This window comes from Macaca nemestrina, chromosome 3 (genome assembly GCF_043159975.1).
Source record: "Macaca nemestrina isolate mMacNem1 chromosome 3, mMacNem.hap1, whole genome shotgun sequence".
NCBI lineage: Eukaryota > Metazoa > Chordata > Mammalia > Primates > Cercopithecidae > Macaca > Macaca nemestrina.
Window position 1 is genome coordinate 4,629,651 of NC_092127.1, and position 25,485 is coordinate 4,655,135.

The window sequence follows — 25,485 nt, forward strand, 5'->3', positions numbered from 1 at the left end:
GTTCTAGATAAGGAAATGACCTGACGATGGCTCCTCAGGGCAATAGTAAGGGGTTAAGGGAAGAAGACAGGGCACACATGTATAAAATGTAATTTGTACGCTTCCACAAGTGCTAGGGACCTAGGCCTACCGTACACCTGAAACCCAAAGACGGTGAGACCCTGAATAAGGATGTCTTTGCAGTTATTTAAGGATTTCCAGGTTTGCCACAGAGTGAGTGAGCCAGACGTGGAAATGGAATTCCTGCAAATAACTAAAAATATTAATTGTGGAGCCAATTGACTTTAAATTGTCCTTGATCATGGGCGAGAAACAACGAAAGCATCAGACACAATGCCTGAAGATCAGCGCAGTGCCCTTTACCCAGTCACCTGGATTGTGTAAGCCTGGGTTTTGTTTGGACAAGAACCTAAAAGTTTCCCCTTACTTGTCATTTTGTACCTAGATCAGAAACTGAGTATGGATCTCTTGTTAAGCTAAGAAAAATGAAGAAAAGTTACAACCTGAAAACTACCGCACGTCACTGTGTTTGATAAAGCATGGTGGTCTGTCTCAAAAATGTTATTTTGAGAATTCCTAGTCTTGTGTTCCTTTACAAGGAACAGAAAACAGGCAGGCTGGAAAGCTGGACAACAGATTTAGCAGAACTTCTAATCATTTTAGGTGGAAAAAGCATTTGTGGATGGGTGAATTATTTGGGTCCAGAAGTTAACATTATTAGGTGACATCAACATAAATGGCAGAGTAAGGACCTCTGAAAATTCTCTTCTCCATAAAAATGACTAGAACAACAGCACAATTGTCAGAATCAACTTTTTCACACATCTGGAAATTAACCCACATCTTGCAATAATCCAGGGAGCATTCATTTAATAAAAACAGCAGAATCTTGGTAAGAGCAGTGAGCTCTGGGTGTTTTGTTAGGTTGGTGCAAACGTAATTGCAGTTTTCTCATTGTTGGAATTTGCCATTTGATGTTGGAATACATTCTCAAATAAATGTGGTTATGTTATACATCATTTTAATGGGCATTTCTCACTATGCTTTTTTGTTAATGACTTATTACTTGCTATTTATTTTAGACTATGGAAATGATGTTAGACAAAAAGCAAATTCAAGCAAGGTTTTTATTCAAGTTCCAAATGGGTCATAAAGGAGCAGAGACAACTCACAACATCAACAATGCATTTGGCCCAGGAACAGTACAGTGGTGGTTCAAGAAGTTTTGTAAAGGAGACGAGAGCCTCGAAGATGAGCAGCATAGTGGAGGCTATCAGAAGCTGACAACAACCAGTTGAGAGCAATCATTGAAGCTGATCCTCTTACCTACACAAGAAGTCACCAAATAACTCAACAGTGACCATTCTACGGTCTTTCAGCATTTGAAGCAAATTAGAAGGTGAAAAAGCTACATAAGTGGGTGCCTCATGAACTGAGTGAAATTTTTTTTTTAAATCGTCATTTTGAAGTGTCATCTTCTCTTATTCTACACAATAACGAGCTGTTTCAGACTGTGATGTGTAACAAAAAGTACACTTTATATGACAACCAGCCCAGTGGGTGGGCCAAGAAGAAGCTCCAAAGCACTTCCCAAAGCCAAACTTGTACCAAAAAAAGATCATGGTCACTGGCTGGTGGTGTGCTGCTGGTGTGATCCACTACAGCTTTCTGAATCCTGACAAAACCATTACATCTGAGAAGTATGCTCAGCAAATCGGTGAGATGCATGGAGAACTATAATTCCTGCAGCCAGCATTGGTCAACAGAAAGGGCCCAATTCTTCTCCACAATAACGCCCAACCACACATCGCACAACCAACACTTCAAAAGTTGAACAAATTGGGCTGAAAAGTTTTGCCTCATCCACCATATTCACCTGACCTCTCACCAACCGACCACCACTTCAAGTATCTCGACAACTTTTTGCAGGGAAAATGCTTCCACAACTAGCAGGATGCAGAAAATGCTTTCCAAGAGTTCATCAAATCCCAAAACATGGATATTTAACTACAGGAATAAAAACTTATTTCTCATAGGCAAAAATGTGTTGATTGTAATGGTCCCTGTTTTGATTAATAAAGATGTTTTTAACCTAGTTATAATGACTTAAAATTCACAGTCCAAAACCGTGGTTACTTTTGCCCCAACCTAATAGCTTCCCCAGTCCTATTTCCTGAGCTCCAACTCCATGACAGCTTTGAAAACCAAAAGCCCTCATTCATTATTAAAACCAGCAGCCTACTGTGACAAACTCCAAATGGGATAAACCCAAAGAGATCCACACTTAGACACATCATAATCAAACTGTTTAAAGCCAAAGACAAAAGAGAGAATCTTGAAAGATCAAGAGAGAAGCAACACATAATGTACAAAGGATCCTCAATGAGAGTATGAGCTGATTTCCCATCAAAAACCATGGAGGCAGAGGCAGTGGGATGATGTATTCAAAACGCTGAAAGAAAAGGATTGCCAACTCAGGAGTCTATAACCAACAAAGCTATCCCTTAGAAAGGAAAGTGAAATTAAAACATTCCCAGATAAACAAAAATTAAAATATTCCCAGATAAACAAAAACCAACAGAATTTGTTGCTAATAGATCTGTCTTCCAAGAAATACTAAAGAGTGTATATGCAGTTGAAATAAAAAGACACTGGACAGTGACTCAAATCCATATTATTAAATAAAACAGCACTGGTAAAAGTACACATAAGTAAATATAAAAAAGAGTGTAAATATACATCTACACACACACACACACATATATAGAGTAACCCCTTTCTTCTCCTCTGAGACTTAAAAGACAACCACATAAATAGATAATTATAGACTGGGCATGGTGGCTCAAGCTTGTAGTCCCAGCATTTTGGGAGGCTGAGGTGGGAGGATCACTTGATGCCAGGAGTTTGTAACCAGACTTGATGACATAGTGAGACCCCTGTCCACAAAAAAAAAAAAAAAAAAAAAAAAATTAATTATTCAGGCATGATGGCATCTTCCTGTAGTCCTAGCTACTTGGGAGGCTGAGGAGGTGGGAGTATTGCGTGAACCCAGGAGTTCAAGGTTGCAATGAGCTATGATTGTACCACTGTACTCCAGCCTGGGCAACAGAACAAGGCCTTGTCCTCTTAACTTGTCCTCTTAAAAAAAGAAATACATATATATATAATATAAATAAAATAAATCTACATTTATGTGTGTATATATACACACATACATAAATATACATACACACACATATAAATGTAGATTTATTATATGTCTAGGCACACACATATATATAAATGTAGATTTATATTATATATATTTAAGGCCAGGTGTGGTGGCTCACACCTGTAACTCTAGCACTTTGGGAGGCCAAAGTGGGCAAATAAGCTGAGCTCAGGAGTTCGAGACCAGCCTAGGTAAAATGGTGAAACTCTGTCTCTACTAAAAATACAAAAATTTATCTGGGTGCAGTGGTGAATGCCTGTAATCCCAGCTATTCAAAAGGCTGAGGCACAAGAATCACTTGAGCCCAGGAGGCAAAGGCTGTAGTGAGCCGAGATTGTGCCACTGCACTCCAGCCTGGGTGATAGAGTAAGACTCTGTCTCAGAAAAAAATAATAATAATTAATTAAATTTAAATTTAAAAATAAAATATATATTTTATATATAAAATAATCTACATTGTAGATAAAATAAATAAATAAATCTGCTATATATAAAATACATCTACATTGATGGTCACACAGACGTAGATGTAATTACATAGAAGCAATTTATACAACAGTAACAAATATATGTAACTTGTATAACAATAATAGCATAAAGGAGGTAAAAGAGAACAAAACTATATTGAAGCAAAATTTTGTAGATAATTGAAATTAACTTGTTATTAATATAAACTACATTATTATAAATTAAGATGTTAATTATAATCCTCAGGGCAACTACTAAGGGAAAAGATAGATAGTAGATAGATAGATAGATAGATAGATAGATAGATAGATAGATACATACATACATACATACATACATACATACATGACTTCCCCAAATTTCCCAAATGTATCTCTTAAGGGAATTAAGATGGTATACCAGAACATATGTATAAACAACACTATTTAACACAAAATAAGGCAGTAATGAAGGGAATTGAAAATTAAGGCATAAGATATAGAAAAACAGCAAATGGCAGAACTAAATCCTACTTTATCAGTAGTTATATTAAATGTAAATGGGTTAAACACTTCAATTAAAAGGCAGAGATTGGCACAATGGGTTTACATAACATGATTCAGCTATTTGCTGCCTGTAGGAGACACATTTTAGATTTAAAGACACAAATACATTGAAAAAAAAGATATAGCATGCAATGGTAACCAAAAGAGAGCTGGAGGGTTATAATAATACCAGATAAAACAAGTGTTTAGAAAAAAAATTATTACTAAAGACAAAAAAAAAAGACATTTTAATGATAAAAGAGTAAGTACATCAAAAAGATATAACAATTATAAACGTATTGCACCAAACAACAGAGCCCTGAAATAAGTGAAGCAAAAACTGACAGACTTGAAGGAAGACAATTCAACAATTACACTTTAAGACTTCAGTACTCCACTTTCAATAATGCAGTGAACAACTAAAGAGATCAACGTGGAAATACAGAACGTTAACAACTCTACATGTCAGCTAGACCCAAAAGACAACTATAGAAAATACCACCCAACAGACTGGGCATGGTGGCTCGTGCCTGTAATCCCAGCACTTTAGGAGGCCAAGGCAGGCAGATCACAAGGTCAAGAGATTGAGACCATCCTGGCCAACATGGTGAAACCCCATCTCTACTAAAAATACCAAAAAAATTAGCTAGGCGTGGTGGCATGCATGGTGTGAAACTCCATCTCAAAAAAAAAAAAGAAAAAAGAAAAAAAAAACCACACACACACAACTTATTAGAGCTAATAAATGAATTCAACAAGGCTGCAGAATACACTATCGACATACAAAAAGTCAATACTTCATAATGAATAATCTGATATTGAAATTAAGAAATTGGCTTTATTTACAAAGTAACAAGAATAAAATACCTAGGACTAAATTTTAAAAAGAAATGCAATACTTGTACACTAAAACTACAAATCATCATTGAAAGAAATTAATGAAGACTTAAATGAAAAGACACTGTATGCATGTATTACAAGACTTACTATTGTTAGGGTCGCCATACTCCTAATTTGAGGCACAGATTCAATGTAGTCTCTCTCAAAATTCCAGCTGCCATTTTTGCAGAAATGGACAAGATGACCCTAAAATTCATATGGAAATGCAAGGGATCTAGTAGGAGCCACAACAATCTGGAAAGAGAAGAACAAATTTGGAGATTCATACTTCTAGATTTTAAAACTTACTATGGTAATCAAGACACCTAGAATTGGCATAAGGATAAACATATAAATCAATGGAATAGAATACACTCAGAATAAACCCATACCATTACTGGTACAAATGTAAAATGGCATATCTGCTTTGGAAAATATTTTGGCAGTTCCTCAAAATGTTAAACATTGAGTCACCTATGTGATCCAATTTTTTGATGTCTAGTATACAATAAAGAAAAAGGAAAACATATGTCCATACAGAACTTGTACACAAATGTTCGCAACAGCACGAGTCATAACATCCAAACAGTGGAAATAACCTCCAGGTCCACTAACTGATGAACAGATAAACAAAATGTGGCCAATCTATACAGTGGAATATGATTCAGCCCTAAAAAGGAATGAAGTACTGATAGATGCTACCACATGGATGAACCTTGAAAATAATATGTTAAAGAATCCAGACACAAAGGCCATATGTTGCATAGCTTTGTTCATAGGAAACGTCTAGAATAGGCAAATCCATAGACACTGAAACTAGGTTAGTGATTGCCCAGGGTTCGGGGTAAAGGTAGAGTGGGGAGTGGTTGCTAAAGGGTACAAGTTTTGGGGGGTAGTGATGAAAATGTTCTGGAATTAGATAGTTGTGATGCTCGTACAACTTTATGAATATACTAAAAACCACTACATGACATACCTTTAAAAGGTGAATTTTATGGCATGGCAATCATATCTCAATAAGATCAGCCAGTCCACATATTTTATGGTTCCATTAATATGAAATGTCCAGAATAGGCAAATCTGCAGAGACAGAAAATAAATTAATGATTGCCTAGAGCTGGGGGGTTGGGGTGAAATGGGGAGTGATAGGTAATGGGTACAGGGCTTTTTTGGGGGATGACGAAACATTCTCAAGTTGTTTTGTTGTAAGATTGTTCCAGCATATGTGAATATACAATGAACCATTGAATCACACTTTAAATGGGCGAAGTATATCTCATTAAAGCTCTTATTTTTAAAAAGAACACTAATATAAATATGTATTTGTCACTAATTTGTTAAGTATATACATTCCTAAGAACGAAATGTTTAGGGTCAAAAGAAACTACATGGTTAGAAATATTCTTCCTTATTTAGATGTTTTATAAATCCCTTTTCTGGAAATGCGTGATCGTTGCTGATATAACAGCAATGGCAAACACACAGCTCTTACTATGTACCAAGCACTGTTCTAAATGCTTTACATGCATGAACTCGTTCACTCTTCACAGCAGCCCTGTGAGGTAGCTACTCTTTGTCTTCCTATTTTACAGATGAGGAAACTGAGACACAGAGGTTATTCAGTTTCTCCTGTAGTAAATGGAGCCAGAATTTGAATCCAGATAGTCTGGTTTTGGAATCCAGGCTCTTTGCTTTTCACTTAGGATAATCGTAAGGTTTTCACGGAACCACAAAGTTCTCAGTAAGCTTTGTCAAAATTATCTCTTGGATTCCATTTCAATATAACTTACTTCAGATATTAGAGCCTAATGGTTACAAAAATGAGCTTTGAACTCAGGCAGAGATGACATGAATCCCAGCTCTCTACCTTTCAGCTGTAAGAAACAGGGAAATCATGAAATCTCTCCAGACCTCAGTTTCATCAACCCATAAGATTAGGATAATCCTACTTTACAGAGTTGTTGTAAGAATTAGGATAATTCATATAGAAATATCAAAGACATCACCTATTAAGTAAAGTGTAAGTAATCCTGTAAGAAACTATTATTATATATAATTTTCACTATTCAATTCCAGATCAAAAATGATGTTCCTCTTTCTTCCAATTATTCTTTGGTACCAAAATCAAGGGTCAATTAAATGAGTACAACTATATCAAGCTGCAACGTTCACAGAACTGGATTCCTATTCCTGCGAATCCCAAGACAGCTGATGTTTCACACTGAAACTGATCAGGTTCATGGAGCTCACTGGAGCTTTTCTTCATCTGAGGAGGGCAGTTTTAAAAGCCTGATCTCACATGAAACCCAACTCCACCAAAGACTCACTGACAATCCTCTATCTGTTATATCCAATGGTAATTTCAAGCAATTCTTAATTCTTGAAGGATTTAGAAGACTGACAATTAAAATCAATTCTGAGTAAGATTTCCAGCTACCGACACATTATTACTAATCCTTACAACAACTTTGCCAAATAAATATTTCACAGATGAGGGAAAGTTTCAGAGAGTTGGATTTTTGTACAGGGCCAAACAAGTAGAATGAAAAAAGCATGTAAACGCACTAATATTCACTAGTAATAAGTAATACGGTTTGGAAATCTTCAAACCTATAAAAATTTAAACATTATTAAAATTCCTCCTCTCTATTGTATGGTTTTATTTTTAGCACTGATAAGTTTTAGTCCATATTTGTTCTCTTTAGAATAAAAATCATTTCTTCCATGAGTGCTAGCAAAAGCAGTGTGGAATAATAAAAATATTAAGTAATACTGTCACTAAGAAGGTTGTCATGGAGACAGCTCTGGATAAGGACTTGGAATGCAGGCACAGCTTGGCCATCTGCAGAATGAGGAGAGGGGACAGGATGATCTCTGAGACCTCTAACATGCAAATGCTCAATGATCTGATATTGACATTGTCTTCACCCGTGTCAGCTAGGCTGGCCATTCCATTTAGTGAGGGCATGCTGTCAATGTGGCCAGATTCTTGGTGCAATTTAGAAGTTTCTTTCTGTTCCATGGTCATAAATGCCACCTCTGACTCATGCGTGGCTCACAACAGAAGTCAAGCAAGGAGCATGCATTTATCATTGCAAATTAATTAGCTCCATTGGAAGTACACATTAATGGTATCTTTATATAGCAAGGGAACATGCTATTATTATTAATGTAAAACGAAGTGGCCTGAGGCAGTGCAGCTCCTTAAGTGTCTAAAAACTAGAAAGCAGTTTGGCATCAAAAAGAAGGGGGCTCTCCTAACTTCTAAAATCAGATAAAAAAGGAAAAAGAAAAAAGGGGGCTCATGTACTACAAGTTGAATTAAAGACTCCTCAGTCTGGAAGAGGCTACAGAGACTACTGCCTTTGATGGACTCAAAGTGACAACAACTACTCACCCCTAGTAAACTTCACAGACAGCACCGTTCCGACCTAGTAAACTTCACAGACAGCACCGTTCCGACCTAGTAAACTTCACAGACAGCACCGTTCCGACCTAGTAAACTTCACAGACAGCACCGTTCCGACCTAGTAAACTTCACAGACAGCACCGTTCTGACCTAGTAAACTTCACAGACAGCACCGTTCTGACCTAAGGGCCTTGTTACAGAGAAAGTGTGTTCCCCGTTGCTTCTGTGTCTGTCATCTCTACAAAATGGCTAGACCTTCACACATTCAAAGAGACTGTTAGTCCTCTGTCCTCCTCTTGGTCCAAGTCATGTCTATTACTCAATTCCCATTCTATTACTCTATTCTTCAAGTTCTCTTTCCAACTTATTTTTTTGCACCCAGTCTGTCTTTGCCACTGATTCTTATTCCCAGCCTACAAACATGCTCAAGTACTCCACCCCATCCTAAAAATATCCCTTTCCCTAACACCTGCTCCTTCACGAGCTACTTTGATATTTCTCTATGTCTATCCCTGTAGCACACCAAACTTGTTAGAGTTAAACAAACTTCACTCTCTCAGTAACCTATCATAACAATAAACCCTCTTAAAGCAGCAATTAACTTCCTAAGAGCCACAGCTGGAGTTTACCTTGTTGGCTTATGGAGCTCATTCTCATATAGATGAAATCAGGTTAAAACTAACACTAAAGGCAATTTAAAGAAGGCTGCCAGGAGAGGTGTTTGCATTTGGATAAAGCCTTTGAGTTGCGGAAGGAAGGCCACTACCCACCCAAGACATCCTAAGTCACCAGCACACGGGTCCTCTCTGCGATCAAAACACAGCTGCCCAAAATTTCGTTTTTTTTTTTTTTTTTGAGACGGAGTCTCGCTCTGTCTGTCGCCCAGGCTGGAGTGCAGTGGCGCCATCTCAGCTCACTGCAAGCTCCGCCTCCTGGGTTCACGCCATTCTCCTGCCTCAGCCTCCGGATAGCTGGGACTACAGACACCCGCCACCACGCCCGTCTAATTTTCTGTATTTTTAGTAGAGACAGGGTTTCACCGTGTTAGCCAGGATGGTCTCGATCTCCTGACCTCGTGATCTGCCCACCTTGGCCTCCCAAAGTGCTGGGATTACAGGCGTGAGCCACTGCGCCTGGCCCCAAATTTCTTACACCCTAAGGGCAATCTGGTCATTTTTTTCATGCTACTATAGATTTCATCTATGATGAATAATAGCCTTGTGATATCAGGTTTAAAAAAAGGTCTTATGAAACTGAAAAACCCAGAAGTATTTTAGTCTGGTAATAAGTTGCTAAGAATAGGTTCACTAGCTTGTTTTTGTGCAATGCTCTTGACTTTACTCTAGATTGTTAAATCTGCAGCTGTTAGTCAACAGGTGAAGAGGATTCCCTAGGAGGAGCTACTGTTTGAAGATCTTTGAAATATTGTGACTCACAGCTTTTGTTTAAATTGGTACTTCAGATTTTAATTCCATCCTTTAGCAAATGATCTTCACAATCAAAAAAACGTCAAAGATTTTTTTCAGGGCAGTTTTTTCTTTTTCTTTTTCTTTTTCTTTTCTTTTTTTTTCTTTTTTTTTTTTTTTTTTGAGACAGAGTGTCACTCTGTGGCCCAGGCTGGAGTGCAGTTGCACTATGTCGACTCACTGCAGCCTTTGCCTCCTGGGTTCAAGTGATTCTCCTGCCTTAGCCCCCCAGGTAGCTGGGATTATAGATGTACTCCACCATACCCGACTAATTTTTGTATTTTTAGTAGACACGAGATTTCACCATGTTGGCCAGGCTGGTCTCGGACTCCTGACCTCAGGCGATCCACCCACTTTGGCCTCCCAAAGTGCTGGGATTACAGGTGTGGGCCACAGCGCCGGACCTAGAGCCCATTTCTTTGTTTGTTAGTTTGGTTTTGTTTTTTTGTTTTTTTGAGACGGAGTCTGGCTCTGTCGCCCAGGCTGGAGCGCAGTGGCGCGATGTCGGCTTACTGCAACCTCTGACTCCCGGGTTCAAGCGATTCTTCTGCCTCAGCCTCCTGAGTAGCTGGGATTACAGGCACGCACACTGGAGCCCATTTCTATAGGAAACAAGAAATTAGAGGAAGTAAGCATTGAAACTATCATAAGCAGTTTCATTTCAATGAAAGCAAGCCATGTATTACTTATCATCTATTATATAGCAAATTATGATATCCTGGTGATTGTGATTTTGAATTTTAATTTTCTGTGTGTAATGGTTTACTACAAAATAAATAATATATAATCGTTTAAAACTTTAAAGAGCACCATTCTCTGATGGGCAGGAGGATTAGCTGAGGGCACACCCAGTCCTTGGTTAAAGGAGGTCGGGTTTCCCGTGAATGCAACATCAATCCTGCACGTGATTCACCAGGTTCGTAAAAATTAACATGCGTAGACAAATGACCACCGTCGCTTCCGACAGCTTTAATAGGCATATTTTAATACATGTTTAGGTTAAGTTCATTATTGGGAAATAGGAGTCTCCTTTTCATGGCAGCAAACAAAAGTCCTTTCACAATATTGCTCATGGGCCATTCAAATCCCCAAATGCTGAAACTCCTCTGAGGGATGCGCTGAAACGAGAGAACTAAGAATAAAACCAGCGATGAAGTGGAGATGCGGAAAGACAAAGGGGAAGCTCTCAGGTGTGTGTCCGTCCCCAGGCGGTCCCTTTCTCCGCACCGCTTTGGTCCAGCGGGTACTGCCGCAAGTCCGAGTGTGAGCAAGCCCGTCCCGGATAGCCGCGTGTGTGCGGGGAGGGGCCCAGGTGGGCTGTCCCAGGCCAGGTTCCCAGGGAAGCTCTCGGGGAAACGCCCGGAGAGACGAGGGACCCACCGGGACCCCACCAGGGACCCCAGCCGAGCTCGCGTCGCCGAGGGTGGGGGTGGGGCCAGCGCCCCGGCTACCCGGTTACCCGGCGACAGGATGCCCTGCGCGGGGCGGCGGAGCGGGCGCGTGCGGCGGCTGTTGCGAGAGAGATGAGCCGCGGCGATGAGCCCAGGTAAGAGTTGGGCGGGGCTGGGATCCTAGGGGAGCCGCGGGAACTGAGGGCAGCAGAAGGGCATTCAGCAGGCGGCTCCCCGCTCGAAGCCCCGGGGCATCCCGGGTCCGCCCTTCTGCACTTGCCGCACATCTCCTGCTCGGCCCTAGGGCTGAGCACCCGCTGCGGCCCCCTCCTCCGGCTGTGATTACAGGTTAGCTGCGCGGTCTGCCGCCGCTGCCCGCCCACCGCGCCCTCCGGCGGCCGCTTGCGGAAAACGCCGTGCCCCGCCCCAGGCCCGGCCTGTTGCCATCCCTCCGCCCCGCCCCACCCTTCAGCCCTGACCCCGCCCCACTCCTCTGCCCCTACAGGTCCCGCCCAGTCTCTCCGCCCCATCCCATCCCTGCGCCCCGCCCCAGCCTTCAGCCCCGCCCCCTCCTAATTATCTCCGCTCCGCCTTCCCCGCCCCATCCTTCCGCCCCGCCCCAGCCTTCGGCCCTGACCCCGCCCCGTTCCTCCGCCCCCCGCAGCCCCGCCCAATCTCTCCGCCCCATCCCAGCCCTCCACCCCGCCCCAGCCTTCAGCCCCGCCCCATCCCCACCCAGCCCCACTCCCTCCGCCCCGCCCCCAGCCCCATTCCCTATGCCCAGCCCAGCCTTCGGCCCTGACCCCGCCCCATTCCTCTGCCCCCCGCAGCCCAGCCCAATCTCTCCGCCCCATCCGCCCTCAGCCCCGCCCCTCCCCATCCCTCTGCCACGCCCCCACCTCCAGCCCCGCCGCGCCACGCCACGCCCCGCGACCGAACAGCCCCGGACGGTTCTGTTACAGAAAAGCAGCCCCAGGAAGAGGATGAAGTTGACTCCGTTCTCCTTTCAGCGTCCAAGATCCTAAATTCCTCGGAGGGGGTGAAGGAAAGTGGCTGCAGTGGCACAGGTAAAATCGCCAGGCTGTAAAAGCCTCCTTTAACCATACACAGGCGGCAGCACCTGGCCCGCGCCACCTGCTCACCTGGCGTGCTTCCCACGGCCGTGATGACACTGACAGCAGCCGCCACGGCATTCGCGCTTTGTGCCAGTGCTGTTCTATCTAAGCACGTGATGGATCAACTCTTTAATTCTCACAACACTTCTACGCAGTAGGTGCTGTCACGATCCCCATTTTGCAGATGAGGAAACGGGCACAGAGAGGTTAACTCCCTAAGGTCACACAGGCGGCATGGAATGGGGCGGGCATTCAGCAGGGCGGCTCCGGACTGCCTGTCTTCACCACCACCCTATCCTAGGTTGCTTCTCTGAATGCTAAGTAAGAATTGTTGAGTTTTTTGGACACACACTAAAACGATATGCAGTCAGCCCTCGGTATCTGGGAGTTCCACATCCTTGGATTCAACCAACCACAGATGGAAAATATTCAGGGGGGGAAAAAAATTTAAAAATAACAGTACCGCAATTTTTAAATGCAAATTTTGAACAGTATAACAGCCATTTACATAGCATTTACATTGTATAAGGTATTACAAGTAATCGAGAGATGATTTAAAGTATACAGCAGGATATGCATAAAAGCTATGCACATACTACCCCATTTTGTATTAGGGACTTGAGCATCTGCAGATTTTGCTATCCGCAGAGGCTCTGGAACCAATCCCCTGTGGATATCCAGGGAGGAGTGTATACCTTTTCTAAAGAAAACTACTTTTTACAGTAAATATTTATAGACTACAGGATATTATATGGGGAGGATGTTTGAAATAGCCACATAGCTAAAGTTTTCAATCTCCACATAAACTATGAATAAGATGGGGGTACCCAGCTAGGGGAATCTGAGGACATTGAAGGTGGAGTCCCAGGCGACTACACGCCTCTCAGAGGAGCCTGCTATGAGGTGACATGCTGGGGAAGGAGCAGAGCACGGGGCAGAAGAAGGGTCTAGACTGATGTGCCATGCCTGGACCCCCAGTTGCCCCTCTGTAGGATATGGATAATCCTGATGCCAAAGTGCTGAGCCCCCAGAGGTCTGAGGTTGGGACAGGATTTCTGCACCGTCACCATCCAACATCTTCACAAAATGCCTTGTCGGGGCCCGGAAAGAAGAGACTACAGCAGTCACACCTCAGCAGACGGAAGACACCCGGGTGCCCAGGCACCCCAGTGGAGGCCAGCAGGACAGGCACTGGCCAGTCCCCTCTCCACCCTCCTGCCTCCACCCATGAGATATGCAGGTTTCCCTGGGCAACCAGGAGGGGCAAAGGGGGCCCCTAAAAACGGGAGAAAGAGTCCTCACAGAGAATTGAGACATTGAGGTAACTCTGTATTTACCTCAAAGAGAGCATGTAAGGTCAGAGGAAATAGAAGTACCTTAATTTGGCAAGCTCACATGTTTTCTAACATGAATGAGGCTTAGGGTTCTGGAGAAAGATGCCAATATTTATAGAAAATAGTTACATGCAAAATAGCACATGTATTTGTTTAAGAGTTACAGTCTTTCTTGTCAGAACACAGTGGTTACAGGTATGGTGTTGACACAGGACAGGTTCTCAATAAACACCAGTTATCTTGAGTCAGGGGCCATCCAGGAATTTCCTGCCTGCAACTACAGGCAAAAGTAGGAGGTATGGCTGGCGCCCTTCTCTCTATTCTCCTGTTGACGCTTCATTGTCACCAAGTGATCCATTCCCTGAGTACTGACAAAATAATGACCTGATTTGCATAACTACTGCCAGGTTACAAAGAGTTATAGAATGTTCCTAAGGTCTCTATGATTTGAGAACTAGTGGTTAACCTAATTCACCCTTACTGGAATGGGTTTGTGAGAGACTTTTGAATTTGAGGATGACCAGGGTATTGTTCCCAGCACCCTGTTCTACCTGAGTCTTCATTCATTCATTCATTCGTTTGTGGAGCATATTCTTTTGAGCATCTGCTAAGTTTCAAGTGATGTTCTAGGTGCTGGGGATCCAACAGTGAACAAGACATGCAAGATTCCCTGCCCACAGGGAGCTTACCTTCTAGTGAGGGAACGGACAGACAAAGGCTATTGCGTGTGTGTATGTGGGGAATAAATTCTATGGAGAAAGTAAGGCTGAGAAGGGGTGGAGGAATATTTGGAGTGGCAGAGGTGGGTGGGAAGCGTGTCATTTTAAACAGGGTGGTGGGAAAAGTCCTCACGCAGCAGGTCACATCTGAGCCAAGACCAGAAGGAGGTAAAGAAGCAATCTGTGCAGATTTCTAGGGAAACAGCATTGCAGGCAGAGAGAATGGCAACTGCAAAGACCCTGTGGTGGGAGTGTGGCTGGTGTGACTGAGGAACAGCTCTTGTAAATGGAGCAGAACAAATAGGGAAGGGCAGGAGGGAGGAACCAAGAGCGGGCTTTGAATTTACCAAATAATCATCATATCGCCTCTGCAGCAATGACTTCATGTCTCTTGAGCATTCACTATGTGCCGTGCACTCAATAAGGACTTTACCTACAAACTGGACACTTGCCTGCAGTTACCCCTCACTGCGAGTGTGTGGCAAAGCTAGAATTCACATCTGGGCATCAGGCAACCTGCTGCATAGCTCTTTGCATAATGACTGTGACAAAGCCTCATGCAGAGGGTGCCACACCTCACAAAGCTTTGTAAGACTGGGACGTCTAGAAATGAACTTGAATTGTCACAGCAGAACTCAGTATTAGAACCTGCAGCCAGGCATGGTGGCTCACGCCTGTAATCCCAGCATTTCGAGAGGCCGAGGCAGGAGGATCACCTGAGGTCAGGAGTTTGAGACCAGCCTGGCCAACATGGTGAAACCCCATCTCTACTAAAAATACAAAAATTAGCTGGGTGTGGTGGCACATGCCTGTAGTCCCAGCTACTCAGGAAGCTGAGGCAAGAGAATCGCTTGAACCCAGGAGGCAGAGGTTGCCATGAGAAGAACCTAAGAATTAGAAAGCTTGCAGAGAGCCTGACATCCTATATAGAATCATTATCCTGTTGCATTTTCAGGACGTATTTGTTCCTCTTGGTCTGTTTGCTACAGGTATGCAGTCGATACTTTTTGTATACATTGAATACAATATTTTTTTGCAGGCTCAGAATAAAAATTACCTCAAAAGTCATCCCATTGATAACTCTCTTGTTTTTCACTTTTGACACAAATATGAAACAGCTGGAAAATTTAAGTTGAATGTAAGATGAGTACTATTCCTTACATTCCCAATAAACTCTAATCTTGGTGGGTGGGACCATGTCTTCAGTTTGTTTATATGCCTCCCGATATTGTAATTTTAGCAGGGACTTGGTAAATGGTGAAGTGTGATTGTGTTTTATCTCCTGGGTTCTTGGATAATTTCCCTTCCAGTTCTAGAATCACATAATTCTGTGTGACTAAGTTTTGCTGAGTTTTTAAATTACCTTTCCTTTGGGAATAAGTAGCAGCCAACATCTCTGAAACTCACAAAACAGCAAGTTATGTTGATAGCTTTTAAAAATAGATGACTCCAACTCCCTGCCTGTTCTCTGCCTGCACGGAATCATTGCTGGAGAAAAACACTCACTTGTGAGTCATGCCATGAATCTAAAATGAGTCCTCAATGCTATTGGGAAAACTTACTTTAGTTCCACAGCAAATTCTTTTTCAAACCCTCTGCAAGAAAAGCTATTTCACTCCTCCTGTTCTCAAATCTCTTAACACCTTTCTCCCTGGCCTCTCCCCTTGTAACATGGTCCCACACTGTATGAAAAAAGTAGAAGCACTCACACCCAAACTCCTTCATTCTCACCCTTCACATTTGTGAAACCCATATTCTAGGTCTTCTCCCATTTCAATGGAAGAATTGTCCTTGATCAATCAAAAGTGGTTTCCTTTGGATCCCATCTCCTGTGGAATTCTCAAGTACCCAGCTTCTGCAATTAGCCTCCCTACTTGTCCAGAATTATTGCTTTTCTCCTTTTCTGCTATGTGATTCCAGCAGCAAACAAGGATGTTAGAATGTCTTGTGGTTAAAAAAACAAAACAAAACAAAACAAATTCCTTTAGCCAGATGTAGTGGCACACACCTGTGGTCCCAGCTACTCCGGAGACTGACATGGGAGGATCGCTTGAGCCTTAGAGGTGGAGGTTGCAGTGAGCCAAGATGGCGCCACTGCACTCCAGCCTGGGCAACAGAGTGAGACCCCATCTCAAAAAAAGAAAAAAAATTCCCTCTTCAACTTCACATCTCTTCCAGGATGCACTGTCGTCCCTTCCACAGTGAAACTACAAAGAGCTACCTATCCTCCATGCCCACCAATCTCCATGTTCCATCCTCTCCTCAAGCACTTCCTTCGGGCTTCTATGCATGTCCTTCCACATGGCCAGCAGTGACATCTATGTTTGTTTGTTTGTTTATTTTGAGATGGAGTTTCGCTCCTGTTGCCCAGGCTGGAGTGCAGTGGCACAATCTCGGCTCACTGCAACCTCCACCTCCCAGGTTCAAGCAATTCTCCTGCCTCAGCCTCCCGAGTAGCTGGGATTACAGGCACGTGCAACCATGCGCGGGTAATTTTTTGTATTTTTAGTAGAAACAGGGTTTCACCTTGTTAGCCAGGATGGTCTCGATCTCCTGACCTCATGATCCGCCCCCCTCGGCCTGCCAAAGTGCTGGGATTACAGGAGTAAGCCACTGCACCCATCCCACCCATGTTGAATGATGTGTTCATTGCTGCTCCCATGAACCATACACTGGTAGACCCACCTGGCTGCTGGATATCTCTCCTATGATGTTTAACAGACAACCTAGCCTTAACATATCTAAAAATGTTTTTCTCCTAACGTATGTTCCTACTCTACTGTTTTCCCCCAGTAAATGACATCATTACTCATCCATCGCTCTCACCAAAAACCAAGGAGTTATCCTTCATTCCTCTCTCCGGGCCCCAACGAATCCTCCAGCAACGCTGCTGGCTTCATCTCCAAAGTGTATTCTGAATCCACCTACTTTTCCCCATTTTCCCCACCACCATTCCAGTCCAAGATATCTTCATCTCCACTTGGATTATTGCAATAGCCCTGCAATTGCCTTCTTACTCCCACCCCATAATCCATTATCATGTAGCAGAGTGACCTGTAAACTTTTCAGTCAGATCAGATCATTCTCATGATGGAAACCTTCGAAAGTTCCCCATTTTACTTAAAGGAAAAGCCAACCCGCTCAGCTTGGCCCGGAGGCCCTGCGTAATCTAGCCCCGTCTCCTGCTCCGACGTGTCCTCATCTTGTGCTCCCGTGGGTTCATTAAGCTGCCTAGTAACAGTGCAATCACACTGAGGCCAAAAAAGGTAGAAGAGGTGGAAGATGAAAAATAGATGTAGACAACAGGTATAAATCCCATTGTTTTCTTTAAAATCTTTGATTTACTATATCCCTTTATTAAGTCTGTACATTTCTTTTGGTCTTATATTTCTTATTTGATTTTAGCTAAAGGAATCTTATATTTAGCTTTGAACTTGCAAATCCTCCTAATGAAAGAAAATCTGTACAGAAAAAGGAAGCTATTGCTGTCGGTATAGGAAGGAGATAGAATGTTGAACAGTTACATCATTCAGAATAAAATTGAAGGCTGAAAATATTTATGAGAATGATATCCTATCTTTGTGTTTAAATAAAGAGCTGTGTGGAAATTACGGTTACAGAACAGGATGTAAACATAAAACTTCACAGTGTATAAATCATATAACTAGCAAATATCATGAAAAGAGGGAAGTAGGCATCGAAGGAAATAGAATGCTAATTTTCTCATCTCTCTTGGCAGGGGTAAGTCAAAAATGAATACAATAGAACTTTTTGTTATTGAAACAATAAAGATTTCAATCTCAATTCATGTTAATTTTCATTAGCTTATAGAGATCTCTTAGAAAATAATATCTCTCATGTAGTTAAAAAAAAATCTAAATACTAGAACTAATTTCCACTACTTGCAGTTTTTAAAATTCTCTTAAATTCAAGTAAATATAGGTACTATTTATGTAAAATACCGTTGATGTATAAAAGGATTCCACTTTGTCCACATATGTGCGTAGAGAGCTAACTGAAAGATGGCACCTAAAACTAACAGCAGTTTGTTGTGGGTGGCGGGATTCTAGGTGGTATATTCTTTCCGACGTGCACTTTGCTCTGGTTAAGTTCATTAGAAGAGATTACTTTAGAGTCTGAAAAACTTTGTGTTTCCTTCCTATGCTGGTCTGGGCCTTCCTTCAGTTCCTTATTTTTTAGATGAACAGTTCAGGATACCGGGAGTTTAGCTGCCATTTTATTCCCAAGAAGAGGCAAAGCTGAGCAAGACTCAGACAGACTTGCCCTCCCTCCCCGCCCTCTGACTGAAGGCTCTTCAATAGCCAGGCAGCTCCAGGCTCCAAACCAGCATTGCCCCTTTGGTGGTGAGGGTCAGAGGGCAAAAGGGGTGCCGTACTTTGCAAGCAGCTTCTCTAACATCTGACAGTCTGCCAATCCAAAGGAGATTCGCTGACCTCTTTAAAAACTTAGGGCAGAAATTATCAGCCTAGGGAACATTCCATCATAGCTCACATTTTACTTAGGACACTGAAAGCTTTTATTAATACACTCTTTAAGAAAAAGTTGACAAAGCAAGCAGCCTGACATGCAGACGAAGAGGAATGTGAGGAAATTTGCAAGCGTGGTGTAGTCTCCCCCTGTTGCAGATCTATACTCTATTCAGGAAGGTATCAAGCAAGTGACATTCTGCCTATTATCAAAAGAAGTTGGAGCACTTCTGTCTACTGTGTCTCAGTATCCGAGTCACCAAGCAAAACACAACAGTCAGGCACCAGATGAAACAACGCTTTACTCACAGAGCGAAGAGACGAAGAGAGGGAGCAAGATCAGCCTCAGTAGTGGGTGTTAGTTCACCATAGTCAGAGGGCCCAGTCCATCTAGCAGGGGACAGATAGAGTAGTGGGGTTGGCCAGGTATCATATGACACACACACTTAAGCAGAACAAAGGAGTACACACTGAGTCTGAAGCAGGGAGTGCTGTCCCCACACATGGTAGCAAGTCCAGCACAGGCTGTGAGTGGGGACTTTAGAAAGAGTCCTCTCAGTAAAGAAGTGTTCCAGGCCCAGGCCCATTCATACAGGGCCAAGAGGGGATCTAAAGACCGCGAATGTGCAGCTTCCCTTCCCAAGAGAAGCCACGTGTGGGTACTGTGCTTAAGACCAAGACAAAAAATACACTGTTGATCCAACTTGGTTTTCATAAGGGGAAAAGTGTCAGAAATTTCACAGAAACTGAGGCCTATCTATATACTACTTTGCCAAGGGTCTCCCATAACATGAGGAGTATTCGTTTTTGTTTTTGTTTTTAATGTAGTTTATATCCCAGAAACAAAGATATTTGATATTTGAGTTTTTCAGAGTTTTAAGTGTGGTGTTGCAAATTAATGGTGTACCCTGAAAGTAAAGACACTATTAAAGCCTCAAGTGGATATATTAAGTCAAGCGAGAATGATCACTTAAGCTTATTGTGGGACTAGCATAGTGTGACTATCAGAAGTTCTCATTATCTCTGCCTCACTATCCAAGAGAGTTTGGAGACCGCTTTCTATTACAGGTATTAAAAAACAAAATTTAAGAATTAGCTCACGTGGTTTTTCAATTTTGCTTCTTAGAATATGGCTGCATAGCAGAATCAGAAAACCAAATCCAACCACAATCAGCATTGAAAGTGAGTCTCTATTTCATTTTATTATCTCCAAAATTCTGGGTAAAGGCTGATCTTTTTCAGAACAAATACTCCCTAAATGCATGCGGGTTCTCCCACTTTATCCTCACAAAGATCTCCATGAAAGCACATTGGAGAGTTAGCAAAATGACTAACAATGTGAACCACCTGACCCTCATGGGATCCTTTCAAGTAATAGGCAACTTTGGAAGACATAAAATCATAACAATTCAATAATATGTTTACCTACCTAAAAATATTCAATTTCTTACTTTTGTCATAGGTCCTTCAGCATCAATTGGAATCATTTCAGGCTTTGCGAATGCAGACTTTGCAGAATGTTAGCATGGTATGTTTCTTTTAATCTACATACGAAATATCTAACCTTAAAGTATCATCCCATCTTCCAAGCTGATGGTCACTAGCCAATGGATTAGCTGACACAGAATTTAATGTAATAGAGGTCACAGCATATTCTAGGCTCAAAATTTCTTTTAAGGAAACTACATTCTTCTCTCTGTTTTACTTGTGTTTGGAAGCAAGCCAAAACACGCAGCAGTCGCTGATTTTTTTAATACATGTTTAAAGTATATACAGACTACAGATAGGGACCCTCATTGTTAGTGACATAAAATCTAATTCAAACTGGTTTAGGGAAAAAATGCACTTTAACAGCTCAAGTAAATGAAAGTCGTAGAGAGAGCCCACTTCAGGATGGCTGAGTCCACGTGATCAGGTCTTGTGTTGTCAGAACAGGTCTCACTCTGTATCCTGATTCTGTTTTCCATGGTAGGGGATTCTCAGACTCCCTGTGGCGGTGGAAGATCTGCTAGAAGGTCCAGTTCTTTTTCCTTCCAAATTCAAGTCAGAAAAGAGAGTACACTTTGCTTTGAGAAGGAGTTTTTGCTCTTGTCACCCAGGCTGGAGTGCAGTGGCATGATCTTGGCTCCCTGCGACCTCTGCCTCCTGGGTTCAAGCAATTCTCCTGCCTCGGCCTCGTGAGTAGCTGGGATTACAGGTGCCCACCACCATGCCTGGTTAATTTTTGTATTTTTAGTAGAGACCAGGTTTCACCCTATTAGCCAGGCTGGTCTTGAACTCCCGACCTTAAGTGATCTGCCCGCCTCGGCCTCCCAAAATGCTGGGATTACAGGCGTGAGCCACTGCACCCGGCTACACTTTGCTCATAATAGTTTAGACTGAGGTTCTTGGCCTGATTCAGACTGATCCCGACTGGGTCACAGGCAATGCTTGAACCAATCACTGTCAGGTGGCTACTGTTCCCTGACTGGTTAGCACTCAGTCAGGTGCCCCTGGGAGTTAGAGGCAGAATCAATACTACCATAACCACACTTCATCCAGAAGAAATAAGGAGAAGTATAAACAGAGGGCTACAGTATGGATATTGGGGGTATGTAACACCCACTTATTCACTAAAGACCCAATGTAAACTTCATCCCAATGTTCTTATACTAAAAGCACCTGCCGGGAAATGGGAAGGGAAGATAACTCCTCCTAAAGGGGACAGAATAGATTCCAAAGGTCTCTTATTCAACAATGTAAATATCAGACGTCTAAAATCATTTGAATATAGTTCATAAAACTTTGTTTTACCAAATTGCTTCTGACTTTATAACAATTAAGGCATAATTTTCTTAAAGATTAACGATAAAGATTACAATAAATTAAGTAGCTTTTATTTATATTCTATACAATGGGAAAGACTTTTTATGGGCAGGAAATTTAAACACACCTTTTAATTGTAATGTCTATTATTCCTGTACATTCATAAGTTTACAAATCTGAAATCAAATTTTTCTCAACTTTTAAAGGTACAGTCGGAAATCAGTGAAATATTGAACAAAAGTATTATTGAAGTAGAAAACCCACAATTTGGCTCAGAAAAAAATCTGGCGTTTGGTGCACGCATTGAAAAGGATTTGGTATGTTATTCTATAGATATCATTTCTATATGTAGGTACTTCAAAACGTGACTACCATCAGTTCCTTTCACTTTACGTGGTCCCCTTTGTTATAGGAAAAATGGGCCATCAGAGATGAAAATAAGGAAAGTCCAGTCCTGAAACCCTTAAAAGACATGTGTTTTTTTACCTCTGTTCTTCTGCAATTTGCCCATTTCTCCTGAGAGTCTGGAAGGGACATTTGACTTCATCCAGATCCCAAAAGATTCCCAAGTAAATTCAAATACAAGGCAGTTTTTATAGCTAATCTATTCACTTAGGATTGACCTAGGTCTGCGGTAAATTCCCTAGAAAAGCTCCGAACCAAAGTTACCATCACTGTGTCCACACTGACTCGAATTCACACTTCCGGGATAGTCACAGTCCTAAAATCACCTGAAAGGAGTGCAAGCTAAGGTTAACAAATAGCTCAGAATTAGAAACATTTATTTGCCTGAAACTCCCATTTGACCTATCGGTTTCATCTTCCCCACCTACCTATGATGGCCTCTTGAAGGACGCTAAATTTCTATATTTCTGAAATTGAGGAGTTGGCCCATGTATCTCAGCCCAAAGGAAATAAGAGCAAGTTCTAAGCAAATTGTGAAGACCAGAGTTACAGATCTCAAAACAACTGTTGGAGAAAATAAATCATACTTGTTATGCTCCTTTGCTGTGGAAATGGGCAAAATGCTTGTTTAGGGTACATAAATAAATCCTCCACAAAATATTATCTGTACTGCTTGGACATGTGGCAAATGACAATACATTTATAGTGTACTTCTTCTTGTTACAGCCTACAGAGAATCAAGAAGGAAACCTTTCTATGGAGAAAAGTCGTCATTTTAAGGATTCCAAGACACTTCATTCAGTGGAAGAAAAATTAAGTGGTGATAGTGTGAACAGTCTCTCTCAAAATATAAATGGTCCATCCCAGATGCATTTCGAGGACACTTTAACTCTGAGAACTTCAACAGACAATTTATCTTCAAACATAATTATACACCCTTCAGAAAATTCTGACATCTTGAAGAATTATAATAACTTTTATCATTTTCTACCTACTGCACCTCAAAATGTGATGTCTCAAGCTGATACGGTAATTCTGGATAAATCCAAAATTACTGTGCCTTTTCTCAAGCATGGATTTTGTGAAAATTTGGATGACATTTGCCATTCTATCGAACAAATGAAAGAAGAGCTTCAAAAGTCACACGATAGGGAAGTGGCACTTGCAAATGAACTTCAGACTTTAAAAACTGATCCAAATGTTCAAAGTAATGATAAATATGACCTGTTCCCTATTCACCAGGAAAAAATGAACTTTATTAAGGAAGAAAACATGGACGGTAACTTAAATGAAGATATAAAATCAAAGAGAATTTCAGAATTAGAGGCATTAGTAAACAAATTACTCCCCTTCAGGGAAACAGTGTCAAAATTCCATGTGAATTTTTGTAGAAAATGTAAAAAATTATCCAAGAGTGAAATACACAGGGGAAAGAGAAATGAGAAAAACAATAAAGAAATTCCCATCACTGGCAAAAATATTACAGATTTAAAATTCCATTCCAGAGTTCCAAGGTACACACTGTCATTCCTCGACCAAACAAAACATGAAATGAAAGACAAAGAAAGACAACCATTTCTAGTAAAACAAGGATCAATAATATTTGAAAATGAGAAAACTTCCAAAGTTAATTCCGTTACTGAACAGTGTGTTGCAAAAATTCAGTACTTACAGAATTACCTGAAAGAATCTGTGCAGATACAGAAAAAAGTAACAGAACTAGAGAATGAAAATCTGAACCTTAAGTCCAAAATGAAACCTCTTATCTTTACCACACAATCTCTCATACAGAAAGTTGAAACATATGAAAAGCAACTTAAGAATCTGGTTGAAGAAAAGAGTACTATTCAGTCTAAGTTAAGTAAAACAGAAGAAGACAGCAAAGAGTGTCTTAAAGAATTAAAAAAAATAATTAGTAAATATAATGTTCTGCAAGGCCAAAATAAAACTCTAGAGGAAAAAAACATACAACTTTCTTTAGAGAAGCAACAAATGATGGAAGCGTTCGATCAACTAAAAAGTAAGGAACACAAAACTCAAAGTGATATGGCCATTGTCAATAATGAAAATAATCTAATGAGTATAGAAATGGAAGCAATGAAAACCAATATTCTATTGATACAAGATGAAAAAGAAATGTTAGAGAAAAAAACACACCAGCTTCTAAAAGAAAAAAGCTCACTTGAAAATGAACTAAAAGAAAACCAGCTAGAGGTAATGCAGCTAAAAGAGAAAGAAAGATTGGCAAAAACCGAACAAGAGACACTTCTTCAAATAATAGAAACAGTTAAAGATGAAAAACTCAATCTTGAAACAACATTACAAGAATCTGCTGCTGCCAGACAAATTATGGAAAGAGAAATTGAGAATATTCAAACCTACCAATCTACTGCAGAAGAGAATTTTCTGCAAGAAATAAAAAACGCAAAATCAGAAGCAAGTATTTATAAGAATAGCTTGTCGGAAATTGGCAAGGAATGCGAAATGTTATCAAAAATGGTCATGGAAACCAAAACAGATAATCAGATTCTAAAAGAAGAACTAAAGAAACACAGCCAAGAAAATGTAAAATTTGAAAACAGCATCAGTAGACTTACTGAAGACAAAATACTTTTAGAAAATTATGTAAGAAGCATAGAAAATGAAAGGGATACCTTGGAATTTGAGATGCGGAATCTTCAACGAGAATATTTAAATTTAAGTGATAAAATTTGTAGTCAGCATAATGACCCTTCAAAATCAACTTATATTTCAAGAAGAGAGAAATTCCATTTTGACAACTATATTCATGAAGATATCTCTAGTCCTCGGAGTAGGCCTTTGGCTTCGGATTTGAAAGGTACGCAAGTCCTGGTAGATTAGTAGAGATGTGTTTAAGATTCTTGTAGCCTGTTGGGCACTAGCCAGAGTACAGAAATAAGGAGGAAACTTTAAGATGAATATAATTTTGGGCCGGGCGCGGTGGCTCAAGCCTGTAATCCCAGCACTTTGGGAGGCCGAGGCGGGCGGATCACAAGGTCAGGAGATCGAGACCACAGTGAAACCCCGTCTCTACTAAAAATACAAAAAATTAGCCGGGCGCGGTTGTGGGCGCCTGTAGTCCCAGCTACTCAGGAGGCTGAGGCAGGAGAACGGCGGGAACCCGGGAGGCGGAGCTTGCAGTGAGCCGAGATCGCGCCACTGCACTCCAGCCTGGGCAACAGCGTGAGACTCCGTCTCAAAAAAAAAAAAAAAAAAAAAAAAAGATGAATATAATTTTGTTTTGTAAAATT

At 41.4% G+C, this 25,485-nt stretch overlaps 1 protein-coding gene and 1 long non-coding RNA gene across 4 annotated transcripts in view; one reads left to right on the top strand and one right to left on the bottom strand.

Moving 5' to 3' along the window:
- On the bottom strand, positions 1–11,402 carry LOC105466560 (uncharacterized). Its single transcript, XR_978269.2, has 3 exons — positions 6,059–11,402; positions 5,191–5,337; positions 1–2,936 (listed from the first exon to the last, which is right to left on the bottom strand). It is a non-coding gene; the product is annotated as an uncharacterized lncRNA (long non-coding RNA).
- LOC105466561 (coiled-coil domain containing 110) overlaps positions 11,371–25,485 on the top strand; it is a 27,118-nt gene continuing 13,003 nt past the window's right edge. For all 3 annotated transcript variants that reach the window (XM_071092750.1, XM_071092751.1, XM_071092749.1), the window contains exons 1-6: positions 11,371–11,503; positions 12,311–12,415; positions 20,130–20,185; positions 20,466–20,531; positions 22,015–22,125; positions 22,940–25,052. In XM_071092750.1, the coding sequence (XP_070948851.1) occupies positions 11,494–11,503; positions 12,311–12,415; positions 20,130–20,185; positions 20,466–20,531; positions 22,015–22,125; positions 22,940–25,052 (2,461 nt within the window). In that variant the 5' untranslated portion in view covers positions 11,371–11,493. The remainder of the gene's footprint in view (positions 11,504–12,310; positions 12,416–20,129; positions 20,186–20,465; positions 20,532–22,014; positions 22,126–22,939; positions 25,053–25,485) is intronic.